General features: G+C 42.1%; 1 protein-coding gene across 10 annotated transcripts in view; it reads right to left on the reverse strand.

Moving 5' to 3' along the window:
* Positions 1-6015: 6015 nt before the first annotated feature.
* RASA3 (RAS p21 protein activator 3) overlaps positions 6016-23228 on the reverse strand; it is a 179712-nt gene continuing 162499 nt past the window's right edge. For 9 of the 10 annotated variants that reach the window (XM_056327481.1, XM_056327482.1, XM_056327485.1 and 6 more), the window contains 10 exons: positions 22692-22798; positions 22005-22082; positions 20980-21057; positions 20372-20445; positions 16510-16616; positions 15486-15568; positions 11782-11993; positions 10926-11029; positions 8949-9132; positions 6016-7865 (listed from right to left, as the gene is read on the reverse strand). In XM_056327481.1, coding sequence (XP_056183456.1) covers positions 7790-7865; positions 8949-9132; positions 10926-11029; positions 11782-11993; positions 15486-15568; positions 16510-16616; positions 20372-20445; positions 20980-21057; positions 22005-22082; positions 22692-22798 — 1103 coding nt within the window. In that variant the 3' untranslated portion in view covers positions 6016-7789. The remainder of the gene's footprint in view (positions 7866-8948; positions 9133-10925; positions 11030-11781; positions 11994-15485; positions 15569-16509; positions 16617-20371; positions 20446-20979; positions 21058-22004; positions 22083-22691; positions 22799-23228) is intronic. The other variant, XR_008820035.1, reaches the window with a different exon arrangement.

Here is a 23228-nt window from a genome sequence, read left to right on the forward strand (position 1 = left end):
AAACCCTGATCTCCATTTTCAAACACTCAGCCCCTGCTACATGCAAATACTCAGACAAGCGAGATTTTACAGACAAGGATGCTAGCATGGCTGCCTATGGCACGGGAATACCTCTCCTTGCACCCGCTAGCTCCAAGCGGCACTGACCTTACTCATTTGTAAGGGAAGGAAAAAAAAACCAAACCAAAACCAAAACACTCCACAGAGCAGTCACTAGCTTCCTTCCTCCACTGCAATGCTGTACCACCACCCAAGTGACCTCCTTGGCTGAGTGAAGACAGTGGTGCCACCTCACAGACAGAGGTACTATCAGGAGCAGTCAAAAGATCAATCTGATCTGAGAGCGAGGTGGGATGAGACGGACCCCGGAGCTCCCTTCCAACACCAAGTCTTCTGGTGATTTTCCCATTAGTGATGGCAACCAGGGCTAGGGCAATGGTGAACAAGAGGTCTGATACATGGGAAGGGGCAGCAGGGCGGGCCTGGCACCTTGGCCAAGAGGAAGGTGCTGGGAAGCAGAGGCTCTCCCCATCTCTTTTTCCCCAAGCACCAGGTGGGGAGAAGAGATGGGAACAGTTTTGGAAGGGCAGGGCCAATCCAGTACATTTAGAGGAAGAAAGGAAGGCAGGAAAGAAGGAATTGAGGAAGGATTGGCAGAAAGAAGTGTGCCAGGCAGAGCAACCTCAGCTGCAGAGCCTGGAGGAACTGCCAGCAGCTCTGTCCTGCAGCAACCACCTGCAGGGAGCCGGCGGCGAAGTGCCCCACTCTTCTCCTTGCTGGCCCGTGGCAGGCAGCACTGCAGCTGCAGGTGCTCCATGCACACACAGCTGTGTGGTGCCTCATAGGGTTTTCACCCAGGTGTTGCTTTGAGGGACGCAACAGGAACCCACAGCTCGCTCTCACAGCAGGAAATGTTTAGGCAGGAGAAACAGCCAGAGGAAACGAATTACTGATCAGCTTGATTAACGGAGCATCATTCAACTTTGGCTTTGGGAGCCTGGTGAGCCAAACCAGCTCTGATTCTTCTGCCTGAGCCTGCCCAAGGCCTCTTGGCTCTTGTCTTATGTTGACTGTGTCAGGTCCCAACGTAAGAGCCGAGCAAGTTCTCAAACGCCAGGGCACTTGGCCCCTTCCAGCCCAGGAAGGCAGGTCTTGCCTTCCTCCAGCCCCCACGAGGATTTCCATGCCTTCCTCCTCCTAATGCAATTGGCCAGGCCTGCCAGTTTCTCCATCCCCTTTCTTCTGCACTTGCAACTTTTAAATAAAGCAAAAGCATTGGCCATCTCTTTCTGACACCAAAACACCTTGGGCACCAGCTACCCTCTACTGAGGATCAGTGCCAAATCCCCTCAGGGGGCTCTCCAAACTGCTCCGCACCGGGGCTTTTGTTTACTCTTCCCCTTTCCTGGCACCCTTGACAGAAATTATGCCAAGGGGACTTCTCTGGAGTGAAAAAGGATGATATTTTTCAGACAAATGAAGTTCAGGCCTGGCTCTCCAGTGGAAAACCTGCCTATTCCAGGGGAATTCAAGGCCGCAAAGGGCTGACGGGGAGGGTGCTGGAGCAACTCTCACAAGCCCAGCACCTTGGTAAACCCCGAGGAAACATGGTGCTGTGCCAGCAGGAAAAGCCAGATCTTGGAGTTGAATTTCTCTCTAGTTCTGCCTGGTTCTCATGCTAGAAGAGCAGCAGGACCCTTGCACAGCTGCCAGGCTGCACATGCAGACAGTGCAAAAGATGAAGACGAGGATGGGGGTCACCTAAACAATGGGGCATTTTAGGTGGGAGGGAACATATATGCAGGCAAGACTGGCTTCAGAAGAAGATACTCTTCTTCACAGACAGTGCTGCGCACCAGTGGCTCCAATAGGGAGCATGAGGTACGATGGTGCTGGAAGCAAACGGACTCAGAGCACAGCTGTCTGGGGTAGCTTGTCCCTGCCTCACCAGGTGTGCTTCTGCACGTTTGTGAGACTGCTGTAAACCTGGTCAGGTAGATGGTCCAGGTTTTTCCAAAATCTCCCCCTCTTTTAACAGGTCCCAATTATCTCACCGATTCAATTGCGTCAGTGCTATTAATGGAATACTGAACCACAGTCAGGGCAGGGGAACTTGTATTTCTTGAAGGGGGCTTTACCACAAAAGAAAACATACCATGGAGTTGTCCTCACAACACCGTGGCTCAGCAGGAGGTGAAGCATTTGCATCTGCAGACATCAGAGATGAGCCTGTCTATTTTTAAAGTTGCTTTTCTCAGCTGTAAGCCTCTCCAGTCACTCCCATCACAGGCATAGGATGTCATGGCTGCCAGAGGATGGCTTCTGGAGAGGATGAGCAGTAGGAGCTATAGCTGAGCTGTAACAAAGAAAAAAATGCTGAAGAAAGCAAAACACAAGGTGTTTCAGGGTGGCCTTTTTTTGTGTGCAGTTTCTGTTTTCATAAAGTGAGTACTTCCCTTTTTCTTCCCCTTATGATTCGTAAAATTCACTTCCTTTATTCCCATCAGCAGATTTCTCTACACAAACATGACCACTACAGTTTTAGTTTCCACCCCCAGAGAAATACATGGCTACACTTTATCCAAAGTGCCTTTCTTAATCAAATAAATTTATTTATTCACAACTCTTGACACCTGATGGCAACCCTGTGCATCATTGTCACCTCTATCAAGACTTAGTTGTTTTCACGAGTCCACATCCAGCCAGTACATTTGTTGTGGCCTCAAGTGAATAATAAAAAACATATTTCCTTTCAACAGCTTTAGGACAGAACAGCGCAACTGCAACAGAGGTTAAAGATGTTGAGTGAATTTAGTAAAATTAGTCAGACACCGTACAGGCCTTACACTTGTGGAGAGAATTTGCACTCAACATTAACCAGAACTATGTACATCTGGGGTATGTTTTTGGTAAGATTCAGCACAGCGGTATTTTCAAAGTAGTAAAAAGCCAATTTCCCTTTTTATCATTTAAACATTCTTTACATTTAGCCCAGGCTGCAGGTGAACCTTTTGTTTAGTCAACACATCCACATTAACTTTGCGGGCAAACCTGCTGACACCAGGCAGCTTTGCGGTTAAACACGATAGCTCTGTGCAAACATGATAAACACAACGATCTGAACTTTTTGGGTAAATCGGTGGCTCAAATGGAGCAGCAGGTGAAAGCTGAGAACCGAAACAGAAAAGGCATGTGTGATTTGTTCAGACATTAGGAAGGCTGATTTCTATCCTCAGGATGAATCTCCTAGGATCGTATTTTGGTTTAGGTTATTTTAGGAACCCAGAACAATTATTGCTCTGTGACGGCTCCTTTCATTCTTTCCTTATACAGCACAGATCCAGAATCTTACACACAGGAATACAGTGCTTCTGTCTTAAAACCTTGTCGTTTCCTCAGTACCCACTTGAGCTTTGGAATAATTTATTTACTGTTCAATGACAGTAGCTCAGAGCCGGAAAGAAATGTCTTCTCCAGTCAGCCCACTAGCCTTTGTCTCTGGCTGAAACGAATACAGGTGGCTTGTGGTAAGTGCTGGTCTTGATCTCCCAGCACCACCCACCATCAGTCCCAGCCTTCGGGACTGCCCTCCACCATAGGGTACCCATGTCCCGGATCTAATAATGGGGACTGGCAGGGTTTACACATTCTCCTGCTATCCAGGCCAGCTTCCCACACTTTATAAGCATGCTTACGGGATTACAAGTTGAAAAGACCTGCTCAAAACAGTGTGGAGTATTGCGGAGAAGGGATGGAGACAGGAATCACATCAATGTTCAAGTGCCTCAGACAGCTGCATCGCACAGCAGCTGCCCTAGCCCCAAAATCACCTTCTCGCGTAGACTTAAGTTCCCACTGATTTCTCAGAGTTTCTCAAATGGCAGTCGCTGGCACCGACTCCCATGAGCCTCGTAAGGGTGTGGTGGGCCCTGGGTGCTCTTTGCATTAACTGCATGCCATGCCCATGGCACATCACACTTTTCTTTTTTTCCATTTGGCGATTTTTACGTGGAAATGCTTCCGGACAAGAACCATGTTCTTCAACCTCTCATCCTTATACAGACCTCATTAAAGTCTTACTGGGTGAAGAACCAAGTGCTACTGGTGCCAACAGAGCTTTGGGACATCATTGCCATGCGCAAGGCTTGTCACTCCTGCCGCCCAGCTGACTGCATCCCAGCACAGCTCCAGACACAACAGCCACAGCATGAGAAGGCCCCAGTAGTGGTTTGTCCCCACTGCAGCAGCTGCTCTCCATATCTACTGCATCCGCCTAGAAAACACACGCACACATACAAGTGACAAGATGTCACCTGCCAACCAAACTCCTGTCCATCGCCTTAGGAAACTCTGAACAGGAATCTTCACTCCTTGGGTGTGCAATTTCACAGTGAAATCTCCCACTCTGAACTCTTTACTTCTGAAAGGCATGAAGACATTTGCCTGACCAGAGATACCACTCGGGTCCTGCCACCAGGTCAGCCCTGCCCTAATGCGCTGCTTCAGCAAGGGCGAAAGCAAGCACAAGGATCTTCTTTGGCATCAGGAGTCCCAGGAGAGAACAGCCTGGCTTCTAAATTTTTTCCTGTCAAAATGATTTTTTTGCCTTTCAGGCTGGGATAAAGAAGGAGAGAAAACTGACCTGACATGCTTACTTATGGCTATGCTATGGTTTTGATGTTATTTTCAGACGTTGTTTTCTCCACTCCAGATACAAAGGATGCTGCCCCAAGTGTCCCTATCAAGTAATCTGTCTTCTGCGCAGGATTTGCTAAGTATTTCTGAAGATAATGTGAGAAACGCATGGTGCAGGAGACAGAGCCTAAGCAAGCATTGGAAGCCCAGCCTGAACACAACCCCTCACCAACCCTTAATTAAGTCATGCTGTAAGAAAAGCAGTTTCTAACAATTTCATATTGACTTAAGCCAAGACATGTTAGCACGAAAACACAACTATTGGATACACTGAATGCGACTTGAGTGGAAAAGGGACAGACCTCAGAATGCTGTTACGCTGTGTTTAACTCTGCTCATTTCTTAGAAATACTGTGTCTGTTTACTACCTTATTGTACTTAAAACCTTGTGTGTTTTTAAAACAAGGTTTACAATTCCTCAGCAAAAACACACACTTGGGTAACTGCGGTCAAGTTCACCTTCACCGGAACCTTGGTGATGTGTCTTCCACCATCAGTTTGGTTTTCTTTCCTGGCTGTGGTCTATCTGTTAAACCACTAGTGTCACCCAGCTAGAGTGTGCCTGCGGAAGCTCTTCTCCGGACGTTTCTCAGAAATGTATGCCTGCGTTCCACCGACAAACACCTGACATAGCAGTGCGAGTACCTCAAACACAAGCTAGACTAGCACACACCGAATGAGCCAGTCAACAGCTGTCTGTCCCAGAGGGGCTGTTGCCTAGCCTTCCTGCAAACACTGCCCAGCAGAACCAGTGAATGCAGCGTGCCACACACCCAGGAGTCAAAGCTTAATCCACTTGAGTATCCAGAGTGTACTGGTAAGCTCCAGAAGACTGACCTGCACAAACCTCAGCATGCCCAAGGTTTTGCCACAAAACAGGTCCTATTCAGAAGGGTGGTGGTTTCATAGGTCCGTGAGCCATATACGCATGCAGGGTGCTGTGCTCTCACCTCTTTCCTCCTGTCCTTTCAACGTGGTCTCACCCCTCCCTCTGCAGCAGCAATAGCTGTGTCGTAACACAAGGGATCAGTTGAAGACGCTGATCAAGCTGAGCGGTAACTGCATTCTTTGCTAGAGTAGTTTATGGCTGGCTCAGGGCCCAGTCTGGTTCACTGCAGAGTCCCACAGATGCGCAATGCTGACCAAGGAAAAGGGGTCGGGAGGGAGGAGGAGTGAGGATGGGACTCAGCAGCCCCAACAGAGACTGGTTTACACTCACAAGGATCTCTATCCATGGTCCGACTCTGAACAGCAGATGCTGTGACAACAGGCAGCCTGGTGGCCACTGTGAATCTAAACAGACTCCAAATGCGCACACAGTTTTCAGAAATAAAACATTTCTTTTAATTGGCAAGTAGAACACACATTACAGGTCATTAGTATTTTATAAACAATATTAAGTTACAAATACATGTTAAAAATTGCAGTTCTTGGCAGCTAAAAGCTTGGAGTCCAAAATTCATCTCTGCAATGCTTCATTACTTCCCTTTTCCCAATCTGCCGGGTGAAGATGAATAAAAGATCATTTATCATCTACTAGGAGGTGGTCTACTATATATTCAAACAAAAAAAAGAACCCCAAACCCTCATTCCTAAGAGCATCACTAACAAACAGACGCATTCAAATTACTTTAGCCATCTTAAATCATGTCAGATGCAATGAGGACACAGTTAATTACTCTGTAACACTTTAAGCAAAGACACAGATATCGTCACATTAAACTGATAGTTCAATGCTTTCTATTCCAATTCAGCTTAAAACCAACACTAGCTTCTACCCCACAGAAGCTTAAAGTCCATCATGCAGGCTTCTGCGTCATCAAAGCTAGATGTTAGGTAAATCAGACCCTTATACAGAGGAAAGTTACGGTGTACAACTAAACAGCATACATAAATATGTATCATATTTAGCAGATCTTTATTCCCCTCCTTAATGACTTTTGTTGGTATTAGTGAGATACATAGCTCATTCCATTTTCACTACACAGAATATTAACAAGTTATCATTATGTGTGTTAATATACTAAGTATTCTTTAACAAGCCTCTTTAAAAAAAGTATTTAAAAACATCTTGGAAAAGTAGAAATCTATTTTCCAGAAAAGCAAGTGGTACTAGGATAGCATGGACTCCAGTGCTTAAGAGAAAACCCATCTGGACAGCTCCTGTGCCTGGGAGTCAGTGTGTCTCAGCTGCCAGACTCGTACTCTGTTAGTCCTTCTCGCTGTGGTGGTAAAAGGTCATCAAAAACAGCTTACCTTGCCTTTCAGTTGGCAGACTTTCAAAGATTGCCATTCACTGGACTGCATTAGAGGGACATGTAGCTCTGACATCAGTTCATTTCTTTCTTATATTTATGAGAGCGAGTTTTATTATACTGCTGAGATTGCATCTTCAAAACCAAAGTCTGCTGAATGTGTCTGGAGAAATGACTTTGTATCTCAAAAATATCAAGAGTACCATTCAGATCGGAATTTCTATTAAAAACTGTGCACATTTAGCAAAAATTATGCTGCTGTAAAAACAAAAGGTCTGCTCCTTGGCCTGCTCAGTATACAAGCTACAACGCAGGAGATCACACCAGAGGTTTTTCTTCCTCTTCTTTTCTAAATGCAGGCATTAAAAGCAAAGTGTTACTAAGCTTTTCCTAAGACAGCACGCAGGGGTGTGGCATAATATACATTAATCAGGAACAAAAAAACAGTAACAAACAACCATTCTAGAAAATGCTGCATATTAGCAGCATGCTTGGTTTCCGAAACATAAGGAATTGCATGGGAGTTGTCAAGATGAAGTCCACACACCTTGATCATTGAACTGATCACTAGATTCCAAGAAACCAAAGCAAATTTAAAAATACACATGAAAACAACTGCCTAGAAGGCAGAGTCTTATCATCTGTCAATAACCAGATGAATAAAGTGCATAGCAACTATTGTAACAGTTTCTTGAAAAGAGAATATGTTTAGCAAGTCTCAAAGTTTGTGAGCTTGACCCTTATCCATACGTTTTGCTACATGTGTGGCTTCCCTTTTGTTTTGCTATTTAGCTTCACTGATCAACCCTTCAGCACTGTCCTGTGATTTCCTCTGCACTTCATATGGAATGTGCTGAGATCTCTGACTGCTGCCTGATGTACGTCTGGAAGCTCTTGTCACCAATGGGATGTTCTCTGTAAGGAAGAAAAAAAAAAAGGTGAAATATTATACATCAAAGTTTCTGTCAGGACATCAAAATGTCAGAATGGAAAGAGAACAGACAAAACCTTTTGCCTAAGTTTGATTTTTAGAGTTGTAACTGTAATAATAATATTGCATCTTCAACTAGAACTGACTGATTGAACTGATCTTTTTTTTTGGCCAAATGCAGAATGCTCCTTTATTTATGTGTACACAAAATATAGTCACGTGGCTGTATCAGCCACTCTTCCCATTTTTAACCCAACACTCTAAAATAAGCTGGTAAATACATGTATCTTCTAGTATTTACTGCCCATTCCACAACCACAGGTTCAAAATTGAAAAAAAAAAAATAAAAAAAACAACAAAAGCCCCCAACAAAACAAACTTCACGCTTACTTTTATGAATGGAACTGCATTAAAAACTAGTAATTTAAAAATTCCTTACAGTCCTTTAAAATACTGCGATATCAATACTAAGTCACAATCTTACTTCATATGTATTTGCAAGATCTTTCTTGGACATGAATGTCATAGAATCATAGAATTACAGAATGGTTTGAGTTGGAAGGGACCTTAAAGATCATCTAGTTCCAACCCCCTTGCCATGGGCAGGGACACTTTTCACTTGACCAGGCTGCTCAAAGCCCCATCCAGCCTGGCCTTGGACACTGCCAGGGATGGGGCATCCACAGCTTCTCTGGGCAGCCTGTGCCAGGGCCTCACCACCCTCACAGTAAAGAATTTCTTGTTAGTATATAATCTAAATCTACCCTCTTTTAGTTTACAACCATTACCCTTTGTCCTATTGCTACAGGCTCTACTAAAACATCCGCCCCCGTCTTTCTTATAAGCCCCCTTTACACACTGAAAGGCTGCTACAACATCTCCCCAAAGCCTTCTCTTCTCCACACTGAAAACCCCCGACCCTGTCTCTTTTCATAGCAAAGGTGCTTTGATCATCTCTGTGGGCCTCCTCTCTGGACTTGCTCCAATGTGGTGAAGGCCAGAACATAAGCAAGGAAAAGACTGTTTCCCAGGACTGTTCCCCTGTTTGGACAATCCACTATACTTACTGGCTTCCATATTTTGTCTTCTTAAATTTATCCCTCTTATACTGAGCATGCTCCTGCTCTAAAGTTCCAACACCTTCAATAATCAGCTTTAGTGTTTTATACGTCTCCTTAGGGTCATCAATGATGAATGTAGAATATTCTTCCTCCTCAGGTCCATCATACACAGATTTGCTGCCACAGGCCTCTGGGGAAAAAATTAAAGTACCGGAATAGGTATCAGATAGGCAGGGGGGAAAAAGCAAGACAAGCAGACTAAAAATACTCAGTCTGGGGTTCATACAGTTCCTTGGTTTGCTTCCATATGACCACCACAGGACTGTGGCTGACATCAAATGCAACAGCAGAAGCAGCAGTTCCCTGTCCTTTTGCTGGGCTGTTGGTAGGCATGTCCCACACCCATTCCCTCCTCCTTGCCTCCTAAGGAAAGGGCAGCAAGCCTGGCAGCTGCTCCTGACCTGGTGTGAAGCTGTCATTTGCTCCACAGGCAATGCAGTCATCTCAATTGCCACTAGCAGTACCCACACAAAGGCTTTTGGAAGTGCCACAGGCCTAGCTGTCCCTGTGCTGCAGGGCTGGCCTGCACCAAGGCAAGTACTCCCTTGTCAGAGGAACAGGTTCTACCCCTAAGCAGCAGCTGAACAGCGAGTATGACACTGCACAGCAACTCAGTTCAAAACAGTTACAGGTTGAAGTAGCCATGGTAAGATTTTACCACATTACTCCTAAAAGATTCATACAATAAGCCTAAGAAGAATCTCTCATGACTACTGCCTGGCTGCCTGCTTAAGGACAGATCCTAGGACAGGGCAAGGCATACTACCTTCTTATCTTACCAGGGAGCCTTCCTGGCTAAGAGATCAGGACACCAATTACACATGAGCATTTGCAGCATATTCATCATGTGATCTACTTCTGCATTGCAGCCAAGCATATTAGAAGAGAAGAGAGAATATTTCACTCTGTCTCTATTTCTCCCTAGCTTTACTGTGCTCTCCGCCTCAGCTTTCGAGTTACCTTCCCTTTGCTGTAAATGTCCACACCAGACCTGCGTCCTTTCCCCTGACACTGAAACTCGATGCTGGCTCTGGCAGTGAGGATTCAGAACAGGGGAAAGTTGGGCATTGGTTCAGACAGCTCGGAAGTAGTGAGGATCTGAAGTTTGCAACTGCACAGCAGCCAGGAACGGATTAAAGTGCTTTCCAATCTGTGTGTTTGACACCACTGGCTTATCTCACATTATAAAATAAAGTCCTATTTAAAGATCAGTGCCACCATGAAGGCTTCCCTGCCACTCCCTGTGCTAAATTGGGATTTCAAGTCTGGCACCATGTACACCGGATACTTTTCTTGGCATGCCTACTAGTACTAACTTCCTCCGCTGCCTCTTCTTTCTTTTATCCTTCATGTCACATCTCTATTCCCCTCGGCTCCTGAGAGTTTCCCAGCCAAAACTTTACTTTTCAACATTTCACAGACACCTACAGGTCATCTTTTGCTAGCAATTCCAAAAGAGCATTCCTGAGGAAATCGTTTGTATCCAGCCTGTTCTTAGGATCCAAATCATGGAATGTGCACATGACTTCTGGTAACACAAAACCATGTTCTGCTGAAACCTCAACTTTGCTGGGGCTTCTTTTCAGGACCAGTAAACTTCTGGTTCAGTGCATGCTCTGATTTGTCAATTCAGAGCATCCAAGCAACACTCTGTGCCTATGCTATTTTAGGATACTGTGGTTAAGACCGTAATTCAAACAGCTGTTTATTATGCAAAGAACTTTGTACAGACTGTGAGACTGCACACTGCACCAAAAATAATTCACACAACTGCCTGAAGACAGCAGAAAGGGAAACAAGGTAAATAATGGCCACTGTGTTCTAGGATGTGATTCACAAGGCTGGTCTAGCTAGAACATCCAATTGTTCACCATTTTTTTTGCCCTGATAAGCGTATTGGAGATGCAATGATTTCATCCTCACCTTGCATTTTCTCCAATTTCGGCATATACAAGTTGAAAAGAGAGTAGATGCGCTCAGTTTCTCTATCTCCATCTATATCCAGTTGTATATTTGCTGGCAGGCCTCTGTAAGACATCAGGAAGAGAGGTAGAAGTTATATGCTAAACAGTGTATTATGGCACAAAAAACACTTAACAAGGATGACCGTAAAAGTGAGTACTCATGAAAGCCAACAGAATGTGTGTGATAGAGCTCAAAACTTTCTATTTTTCCCAAATGAAAAGGTAGACAAGTTTAAATATCTTTATCCCTAGATTTATCCAGCACGCTTTCACTCTGACTTGAAAGAGAGGACTGTATCAGCATCCAGACATTTTGGTGAATTAGTCTGCTACAACCAGATGGAGGAGCCAAAGCACTGAACTCCCAGCTGTCCCGGTCTACTCCGACTTGTTGCTTCTCTCACTTTAAATGAAAATTGTTTCCTATGAACCAGGCAGCATCTCTTCATTTAACAGAGAGCATGAGTGGTCCCCTTAGAAAAAAATCAGTTTAGAATTAAACCTAGAAGCAGATGATTGTCTCTTTCAGGAATTTACAAACAGGACATTGAAGGGTTCTCTGACAGCTCTGAATCAAAGTAGCTTATCCCACAGTTAACTCCTATCAATGTCTCGGACTCTGAAAATGTCAACATTTTGACCAAGATATTCAGATACTGAGACAGGATCAGAAGTAACAATAAAGATGGCCTTTGAAAACACGCCGCCGCCTGCGCACCTGGCAGATCTTGGTAACTGCAGACCTGCAACTCATGCTGCAGACATGCACATAACCCTGACAATACCCAGACCAACGGCACGTTACCAGACCTTACCCTGTGCAGGGTGTGCAGCCGGGGGTATTATCTGCAGTAGCTTTACAGCAAAGCCAGTGGCCATTAAGATAGGCAGAGGGATGGTAGACCGTGAGGCGCTTCTTGTTGCATTGGCTGACTTTGGTGAGGATATCAATCCAGTCTTTGGCCTCCACACAATTATTTGCCTGGATATACAGGACTCTTCTTTCCGGTTGGATCACCTGGAACATCTGCAAAAAAAGGAAATAAGCCACAGAATAAACCCCCAGAATGAGTTAGTGAACCTAAAGACTAGGCTCGGATGGATGACTTATTAAAGGGAAAACACAGCATACTAAAAGAAAGCACCAATAAATACATTTCAACACAAATGCAGCAAATGTGCCCTTAAAACAACAAGACCTTTCAGTTGGTACAAGAAGTAAGATACTGTTCCTGTACTGTGTTCCTTAACTCTATCCCAGCTGAAACCAGGACAGAGATGATTTACAAACAGCTAATATCAGCTTGCTGGTTGGGCCTCAACAAGGTTTGTTGTCAGCCTCAGGGACACAATTTTAGTAATGCTGCAGCTCCAAGTTTTGGAAGGCTGACAGAGGGACCCAGCACAGGGCTGAAGGAAGCGCTTGTCCGCAGGGGGCAGAAAGGAGACGGATGAGGGTTTGGATCCAGCCTCACCACAGCTTTGCTCAGAAACTGCCATCTCTCTGGTCTTTTTAACACATTTCAGCATGACTCTTTCCTTTTCATAACTTCCACGCTTCTGCTCGCAACTACAGCTGCTATTAGCAAATCACAGCAATACAGCTTCTCTTCAATCACCATCAGGTGCACATTAATTTGGCGTTATGGCTTGGGCACTGAAATATCTAGACTAGAACTCTCCTGCCTGTTCAAAACAGCTTGCAACCTAAAATGGCATGATCACATTTATTTTCCTCCTCTTAAAGGAGCAAGTTTCTGAGTAATATAATTAAGCCTTATTGCTAAGGCTTTTATCATGCACTGATGATAACTAAGCTCAAGTTCGTAATCTTAACTGCAAATCCTGGAAAGGCAAATATGAATTATCTTCATTTCCTCTAGCTTCTGCAAATAATTTTCATGGGGTTTCCCCTCTCTCTCAGGTATTCCTAAATATCCCCCCCCTGCTTTGATTATTCACATCATTAGACATTATACTGCCCATATCACATGAAATGTTATTTTCCAAACAGCTGGTTTCTCTGTGCTACTTCGAAAAGAAAAACAAAGAGTCGTCCCACCCCACCACCCCCCAACAAAACACCACACCAAAAAACCAAAAACCCCACCAATATTGAAATTCACTGTTGTGTATTATCAAGACCTAAACCATTGGCCTGAATTCTGCACCTAGATGGTCAGGAGAATGTTGCAGACATGCACTATCTCTTCTTCCCTTGTGACACTTCCAGGTGCGCATCCTTCAAAGTAGCTTGCAAATATACTTGCTAATTTGTTAACAAACTGTTTTTTTAATTACAATGCCTTTCCTAACAGGAAAGAGAAAGCTCCAGCAGTCATTTCCCTGGATTTAGTATCCTTATAGATGTCAGACAATTAAAAAGGCACAACACACAACAGCAGCATAGGAGCTGCTAGTGTGATCAGGCTAGCACCGCCAAAATACACACCAAAGCATAAGTCCTTTTCAGGACGTAACTGGCAATTTGATTCTGGGGAATAAGGAAGGATGGAACAAGGAAGACAGGAGCGTGCAGCTCAACCCTCCATTAACACAGCACTACAGGGAAAAGAATTTTAATGTCTTGCTGGGGTAAATGGAGCCTTCTGCATTACAACAAAGGGACAGATTTAAGGAGTATGGCTTTGTGTAATGGGATACCAACCTAAGTGAAGTAACACATGGCAACTGTTACTGAGAAGCCCACAACTAAGCCAAGAATTTCAAGTGGTTGCAAGACCTTTACACTAGCAAAGCCACCAGTTGCTTCTCAAACAACACAGAAGACCTGAACAGCACTTAAAGCCACCCCCACGCCCCCCAAACTGTGCTTAACACAGATGAAGGCTACTGGCCTTACTGCCAGACAGGCAGATTTATCAGGACTGAGGAAGTCACGCTTGGTGCAATTCAGAGCACAGATACATAGTAAATATTTACAGAAAATTTGAATCTTTAATCATGCTTAGCACCTATGATGCAAATACATCTTTTGGGGTGTTTTGAGAACTCTGTTCTTCCTGCAGTATTCTATTTATGTATAGCAAGGTAAATGGGAATATATTAGCATGGGAAGGTGATAATGTTATTTGCTACTGCTTACGGAAAGACTGAGCCTTACTTTCCAGAATGAATATAGTCACCTTCATTTCCCAGGTAATGCTGAATTTAAGCAAACAAATAGCGCACATTTTCTGATGTTCACAATAAAGGGATATTTTTGCTATAATAAATCTTCACAACAAAGGGCTATTTTGGATGCATACTAGCCCAGCAGACTCCACATAAGTTTAACGCTGCTGTCACTGAAAAGTTGATCAGAATTATAGCCCAGCTCGTCTCCCCACACAGTAAGTTTTATCTCAACTGTGTGGCTACTTTTAGTTCAATCAAGTTATTCTGCAGAGCACAGTTGGGAACAGTTCATCACATGTTACAGCTGCCTTCTGATAAAACTTGAGAATTATTTTGCAGCTTGGTTGCTTTTGCCTATTAATTAACGTGAGTTATAAACACTAGAGCCAGCTACAGTACAACGAAGACATGCTCTAAAAGCAAGTGAACTGAAACTTATTCCACCTTTTAACAGAGACACATAGGCTACCAAAGTAATACCTGAAACAGGGAAAATACTCAGGAGTAAAGCACTGTATTTCACTTGAACGAAGTGCTGTTCGAGGAACCTAATATCTAGGGTAGGTCTGAGCACTGCCCTGCACGGTGTCTACAAGCAGTGTAGATGGCAGGAATGACTTAGAGGCAGAAAAGCTAAAAATCACAATGACTTATGTGTATAAAGAAGTCCGTAGTAGATGTATGTCTAGAAATGGAAAACACTGAGCTGTTTATTGGTTTATTTTTAAATAAAACTTTTTAAAGACTGTACTCAGCTTTGCAGGCAGTAGAGTATGAAAAAAGCTCCAAATATCACCTAAACTGATCATATCCAAGAACTGTTCTTTCACAATGGATGGCTGTCTTGCACACAGAAGTTGGCAGTAGGTTCCACGCATGAGAAATGCGGCTGTATTTTATTCCCTAACGTGGCAATCAAAACGCTAAACCATACTAGCACAGAACAGATGTTATTTTGGCACATGACCTAACCCAAATATATATGCACTTTCATTAACCAACAGAGAACCCTGAGAGCTAAGAAAGATGTGCTCCTTCACAATTATGAGCAGCCAATTCCTTCCCAACAGAGAGGTCTGACAGAAAGGGCAGGGACTCGATCATCTTACCTCTGTCTGACATTATGGAGCCCAGACAGCTGATCAGCAGTGGTCAGTACTGAGTGTGCTGCAGATCGTGAAATCCAAAGACTGCTGACTGGGCTGTTAAGAATCTGAATGGGCTGTACTTTTGGAAACTCCTGCTACTATATACAGAACAAGCAGCTGTGGTTGTACATCTTTCAATAGAAATCCAATCCAGGTTGCAAAAGGGAAAAAGACGATTAGGCTGGTGGATCTAGACCAGCCTAACTGTATGTTAATAAAGATGACCTACTTACATTTTTCATTTTAAAGGACTCCTCCTCCAGTCTTTCCACTGCCAGAATGTTTTCAATTGGAATGCTACACAGAGGGTGATCACCTGCAGAACACACACAGAGATACTAAGCAACTTATTCACAACTCAACTTCACCCTCTGCTGTTACTCTAAGGGCTGATTCAGTTCATTTGAAGATCATTTTGACTACACAAGAAAAAAATCTTTCACTCAGCAAGGATTTGCTAGCATCACCCTTAAGTAGTATCTTAAGTTCATCTCAGCTGCACTATATTATGCTAGCAAACCTCTCAGAAACTGTCTACTGCAGCAGGACACAGAAGATTTCCTGAGAAGGTGACAATGAAAGAAATCATTCCTGTCAGCTCAGCTGAACTAGGTTGATGGTGGTGATGTAAGATCTCCAAGTTGAGTGTGAAATGATGACTGGCATGATCTGAACATGATTCCTTTTCTTTCTCACTCCCTATGTATTTATATGATGGAAGGAAGTGGTATTTGTTGCATACTACTGATCAGACAGGAACAATTTGCAAAAAGCAAAATCCTTGATATTAGGCAACATTAAGTGAACACATTTTTGCAAATTCAAAGCTAGCAGGCAAATTCTTGCCTACTGTAGCCAGCTGTGCCAATGCTACAGAATTTATGAGAAGAAACTAAGATGCATCTCAGAATGTTCCATACAAAACCAAATCCCCAGCTTAAGGTATTTGTATCCTGAGTTTTGTTTCCTTGAACAATCTACTAGGCAACTGCGAAACCTACAGATGATGTCAATAACTGAAATCAGACAAACACTACTAAATATTCTTCTAATTTACAGGGTACTGTGCTATCCAAGAAACTTTTCTAACAGTCGGTACATACTAAAATAAAGGGCAAGAATATACAGGCTGACCGAGTTGCCAGCACTGTGCCTTCCACAGTTACAGATCTGGATCTCAGCCTTCTGTTCTTACACAGTCCCTATGTTTAATTTTTGTTTTCATGTATCAAAAAAAGACCGGCAAACCTTTGTTACCTTTGCTTTTCTGATAAGTAAACTCATGATTTGTCAGGCGAAACCATCTCTTCTTGAAGTTTTTCATACCAAATCGTTTTCTTCCTTGTGCTCTCTTGATCATGAACCTAGTAAACAGGAAAACAGTTGTTACAACACAACAGATTTTATATATACATGCATATAAAAATATGCATATGTATAAAATATGTATTTATGTATATAGGTATATACATATATACATACATATACAAACATACATGATGGCACTTGCAAAGCTCTAGGAGGACACACACAGTGTTTTCTAATTATTGAGGCCTTGTCTCGACATGGAAAGGAAAGTGGTATTTGGATAGGCTTAGTGCATTTTTTAGTTAAGCCTGTCCTTTTTCCAGATCTAGATAAAGGGCGAGACACGTAGCTTGACTTGTAATCTACATAGGAACTCCAGTTAGTTGAACTGCGGTTTGTGCCCTTTTCTCAGTTACGAATCTACCTAAATTCTCTCCTACAACAGCAGAAAAAGGGCAGAACACGGTTAGTACTGCTCTGCTAAGCTTGACCTGTTAACTCTACAAGCTTTTTTTGTTATTTTTTTAAAAGCTGTGAGAAAGCTCAAAAGATGTGGAGTATGTTTAATAATTAAAAGGCAGGTGCAAGGCCTCTGGAACAGGGACTGTACCCTTACATGCTTTAGTCACTCTCAAGCTCTACAAAAAAAATCACGATGTTTCACAGCTCCATTTGCAATTGCACATTGATGCTGCAAGTTGGAAATGCAATTTCAATGACATACAAAGCAATGTGACCAGTGAAAGCTAGAGTTCCCATGCCTCCCTTTTTTGGCAGAGGAGGGACATTCAGTGAGTTGTCAGTTTTAATTAGTTTCAAACTTGAATTAGCTTACAAGAAATTGCAATGCATCCACCACTTCCTAAGCACTAATCAATCCAAAAGCTTCAAAGTGACTTTGGAAAGCCTAGTGACTTCATACTGCTCAGCATCACTTTTTTGGGGAAAAAAATGTGATGCATATGCAGTAGAGAGGTGATAACTGCTACTCTACACATTAACTGTTGTGCAAATACAGAAGTGTACAATGGAGTGAGTAAAAACTACTTACTATAAAGTAGTTTTTATCAAGTAGGAAGGCAATATACAGCACAAAGAGCACACAGAGAGAACAGCTTATTATTTGGCTGAAGATTTTCCATAGCAGAGCTAAAAATGCTTAGAACAGCTAATACTGTTTCTTGCCTCTGACATACTCAGTCAGAAACAACTACACTGCATCCAATCGAATGGCAGGTCTGTTTAAAGCCTGAACAAAACCCCAAGTTCCTTCAGAATTTAACTGTTTTGTAACCAGCTGGGCTGGTGCCTGCTGCCCATGCAAAGTTGTGTGGGCAAAAGCTGACAAGGACTGTATACAGCAACAGATTTTTTTAAAACCAGTTACATAGCCACACACCTCTCATTCTTAAAATGGTCAGATAGTTTCTGTCTCAGTCCTTATTCTTGGATTACTTGAGAAATATTTAATAAAATCATATGATTCATGTCATCACCAGGCCCACTGGCAGCAGCCTTTGTATTTCAAGGTTAAGGCAAATTTCAAGGGAAGAGCAGATATCCTTGGGCTGGGTAATATGCTCTTCTTCTCTTCCTTCTTATGCCAACACTTAAAAGGTGACTTAAAACTGCAAACTCCTAAGAGCCTCCCTCTGAAAAATGCAAACTCCACAATGCAGAGCTAAGAGCACATTTCTAATTAAATTCTTCATAACTGACATAGCCAAGAGAAGAATGTGCTTTTATTTCTCACAGATAGGCGACAAGCATTCAAATCCACAAAATTTATAAGGTCAATTTAAGTGATTTCTTTGTTTCTAACATTCACAGAATGTATGAGATCAGAGCAAACAGAAGCACAAGGGGGGGAAAAAGACAGTCTAAGATGAAACCCATTTCAGGGCTAGGTGTTTGGACACACGATTTCTTCTCATGTTTATGGGTAGATCCAAGTTTGGACCTCCTGTAGCCTTCCTCAGAAGCACTAGCACGCCCCTTTCACCTACAAAAATGGCAGGACTAGTTCTCCTTTTAATTCTCTTCCTTTTGGAAAGAACCAGGCAGACATCTGTTAAGCAGCGGTGGCATGACCGGTGCCAGCAAACCCAAGTGCCAGTGACTAATCTTTGGTACTGCACGTTCATTCAAAAGTACATACGCTATTAGCTTTCCATCTAGATACTCTTAATAGGAGCAAAGATAGATTAAAAAGACAAAAGTAAACAAAAATATTACAAAGGCAAACAAAAACCCCACTAACCAGCCACTCAGTTTGGATAAAAATCAAACCAAAGGCTGTGAAAATTCCCACCCATTCCCCATGATATAACATGGCAATAATGCAAAATGTCAGAAAAAATAGACAGCTGAAGGCCACTCCTTAATCTTGAGAACAATTTACATGGATGCTACTGAAGAAGTGCCCAGAAAATGCATGGCCACTTCTTACTTCCAGTGAGTTCACTGGGATCTATATGCTGAATATTAAACAAATCTCAGTGCTTCTTGGAGCCTCTGCCTACAGGTGAAAGTCCTTTATTCTCTATTTACAGCAGGTTTTTGTTTTAAGGAAGAAAAAAAAAGTTCGTCAACATCAAGAAATGGGTAACAAAATGTTCTCTGACGGGTTTACACAGGCGTTTCAGGGTTGTTAAACAGAGTACTTCCTCCACAAAGTTAAGTCAGACAAGTCTAATGCTGCGAAGGAAGGACATGCTGTCAGCCAGTAGCTACAGCAAAGCACCAACTGCCCCTACCATCTTACCTGCATGAACTATTACCATCAACTTTCTTTACTGTTAGTTTAAGAGTCCTTACAACAGCAGCCACAGGCCGAGCAAGAAAAGACAGAAAAAAATCAGACAGGAGCAAAAGAAAGACAGAGGCAGAAAAAAATAACGTTTTAGAGTTAGAGGGAAAATGTTACAAACTATACATTTATTTTCAAAAATAAAAGAATGATAAATGTACAGAATTAAAATAGACAAACTTGCTTCTAGGGACAGACAGTCATCAGAGAAGTGAGGTGTACTGCAGAGGTTAAATGAAAGGGGTAGTCATGATGTCATCAAAATCCTAATTTTTGCATGACGTAGAGCTACCATGAAAGCTTGCTTTCAAGCAGCAGTTCAGCTTACTGAGCTCTGACAGGAAGAATTTGGATTTCTACTTTCTTCCTCCCAGCTCAAAGAAGCTGCTTCCACAGTGCACTTAAATGATCTTAACAACTCAGTTTTGTAACACCAAAAGTGTCAACAATTAGTATCTAAAACTAATACAGCATATGGAACATGCTTCCAAGAAACAGGAAAGGTACTAAAACTGGAAAACTGTTCCAAGTGCATCACAAATTTTCCTTGAAACGGACATGATAATCACTAGCATATGGATCTTACAGGGCAGCAAAAGCAAATTCCATTGGCAGGCTTTGCCCTTACTAAGATATTCAGTATCTGCCTTCACAGCAGAATCTTACAGCTTTTGTTCACTGGAGCTCAGGAAAAAAAAAATCAATTTGATTTAATACAATGCTGATTTAAATTAATTTTGCCGTAGCTGTGCTAATTAAGTTCTACAAGCTTCTTTTTCCCCCACTTATTTCAAAACATACTTATATCAAGATGCTTAAATCAAATGAAAAGATGTTAAATTCAGCTATGACAGCCACAAAGAGTAGAAACTGCAACTCAAGAATCCTCCTGCATTCTTCTCTGAACGCATGGATGGGATAGGGGTGGTGGAAATAAAGCTAGCTGCATTAGAATGGTAGCAAGCATAGAAGTAGAGGGGTTTGTTGCACATGCATGCTTACCCTTCTTTAAGCAATATAGGTTGCTCTATGCTCTTGTGATCTCTCCTTCCCGAAGATGAAATTAAATCTAGAAACTAAAAGGTGAACAAGAAGCAGAGGTAAAAATGACAGGACTGGACTGCCCAAATTAAAATTTTTAACATTTGTACAACACAGAGCTACAAGAAAGTATGGTAAGAGTAGTTAAACAGAAGGTAATGGCAGAAGCCTGAGGAACTAAAAATAGCACAAATGCTCTTAAGCAGAAAAACTGCAGATGACCAACACTTCTTGTGCTTCTCCTTTGTTTAATGTATCTTTCACTTCCTTTTGGACTAAGCAATTTTTGTCACAGGTCTGCAGCATCCTATGAAGCATGCACATGTCTCAAGCTCTAAGCAGCAGCTTGTTAATCCAAGCTAATTATTAAGTAGAAGTAGATCCAAAGAAATTCTACTACTGACATGCACATAACTTGATAAAACTTTCTTAATATTACAGTTATCAGAAGTCTGCTTTTTCCAGCACATGCTTCCTGGTTTACAGACAGTATGTATTACATTCTAAGATTCCAAGCATCAGCTTCACAACACAGCAGGATTTTCAGAAGAGTCACATGCATTACTCACATTTTTTACTGCATCGGCATATTTCTGCTCATTAAAATAGTCATAGAAAGTAGCCATGTAGGATTCCTTGAAATTGGCCTGAAATACAAAGTCAAAATCATGCATATTATAATCCAGTTTATACAGAAAATATTATTGTAAACAGCAGTAGGCCATGAAGCAAGCCACCGCAGATAAAAGGGTGGGTTTTTTTCTGGGCAGAGGTAAAATAAGCAAAGCACTACTTTCATGTTGTACAGCACACATTCAGTAGTAGTGAATTTTTATTTCGGAAAGGTAGTAGAATGCATTTCAATGTTCAGTTACCACAGTTAATAATGCATTCTTCCAAAGGTTCAGACTTCTGCTTTGACTTTTAATCTTGGTCCTAAAAGAAGCTGACAAAACGTGTGAGAGAAGGAATTCTATTGTCTTGAAGGATTTGTGGTACAGATTAATCTCCAGTTGCCTGTGTGAATCCTAGCCAGACCACCAGTGACCCCAAATTATCACCAGATACAGCAGTGTGGTGCCTTAGGTACACAAGTTTTATTTCAATCAAACATCCAGTGCATGGGCATCTAGATCTAATCTCACCACTGACTGGCAGAAAACTGAACTGGTATTAAAAGACAAGCATAGCCCATCCCCTTACTGGGAGATTCTTCTCAGCTGAGCTTTAAAACATTGAGACAGTCGGTAAAGCCCGGCAGAGCTGCTATCATATATCAGAGGCAAGCAGAGAACTTCACGGGTTTTCCTGATCACAGTCTTTCTTCCAGAAGAAAGGAACGAAAAGACCTGGAACAGACTTCTAGGTTGGTCACACAATTTTGCTTTACCGAAATCTAGTTTGGATTAAGGCAGATTTAGTTCTCCTGTAAGCATGAGAGGCTTATAATCAAAGCAAACATAACCAATTTTGCATAAGCCTGGTGCAACTCAAGCATTTTAAAGGCTTAATTACAATCAGTAATAAAGATTTATAAAAAAAGCCCACAACCACTTTCCTAAATTAAGCCTTTAAATGAAAATGGCATACTTACAGATTTAGATTTTGATAGACTGCCTAAAGTTTGAATGGTTTTAGAGATAAGTGTCAAAGTTCGAGAAGTCTGCGGATCCTAGGAAAGAGAACAATATTATATAGACTAGCAATTTAAAATAATGAATAGAGTAAGGTAAACTAAATTTTTTCTTTAAAGTAACATAAAAGTAGGAAAGACCCAATAAAACACTACAGGAAAAAAAAAAATTTAAAGGTTTTTGACTCTTAAGCCATCATGCTTCACAGCTACCCTACTGCTCTCCAGAGAACCAAGGGCAATCACTTGCAGAACGAAACCAGAGATTTCTATCTTGAAGACTGTCCGGATCCTCCCCACTCCCAATAAGAACAACTACTAAAAGTCTTGGATAGTTGCTTAACACCCAAAACATTTCTAGCGTTGCTGACAATCAATCCAGCATTAATGTCATGTGGCAAAAATGAAGCAGTGACCATCTTTTCCACAGCATCTTAGATCATCTGCCTTGTTTGTCCTTAAATTTCACTGTTCCTCCCACACACAGTCATTCAACATATGTTTATATCCAAGATAGACACAGCAGATCTTCTAACTAACAAAGGTACTCCTAAAGGCTATTAAAAGAATTGAAGAAAGAACCTTGATAGACAAGACTATGGTGACAAAACCATATACGTAGCTAGAAAAAAGCGATACAGTACTTACTGGATGGTGTGGTGTAAGCTGAAAGAGGTTGGGAGAAAGAATGGCAGGGGCAAAGAATCTCAGGAAAATAAAGCTGCTGACAGCTGTATACCTCACATCTAGGTCACCTATTAAAAAAAAAAAAAAAAGAAAAAAGACCTCTACTCAGCATTTCACCAAACCTTGTTAAAAACCTTCTGAAATTATTAAATGCCTTCAGAAAGCTAACTCAAGCATGTACTGAAAATGTATATATTTGCGAGTTACAGGATTAAATGATAATGCAGGATTTGGAACCAGAGATCAGCCAGCATAAACCAAGGAAATGTCAATGACAGCCTTTTAAAGAAGTGAATTCATAACACAGGCTACAAGGAGAACATCATTCACTTTTCTACCACACTGGGAATTTCATGCAAACATCTACTATTCCATCTATGCAAGTAAAGTATGATGAATAATTTACATGGTTTATGAAATGTTCAGCACAGAGGCCAGCTCTCAGTTATCTAGTTATAGCCCTGAGCACAAGTGCTGTACAGACTCTTAATATATCTA

This window comes from Falco biarmicus, chromosome 2 (genome assembly GCF_023638135.1).
Source record: "Falco biarmicus isolate bFalBia1 chromosome 2, bFalBia1.pri, whole genome shotgun sequence".
Taxonomy (NCBI): domain Eukaryota; kingdom Metazoa; phylum Chordata; class Aves; order Falconiformes; family Falconidae; genus Falco; species Falco biarmicus.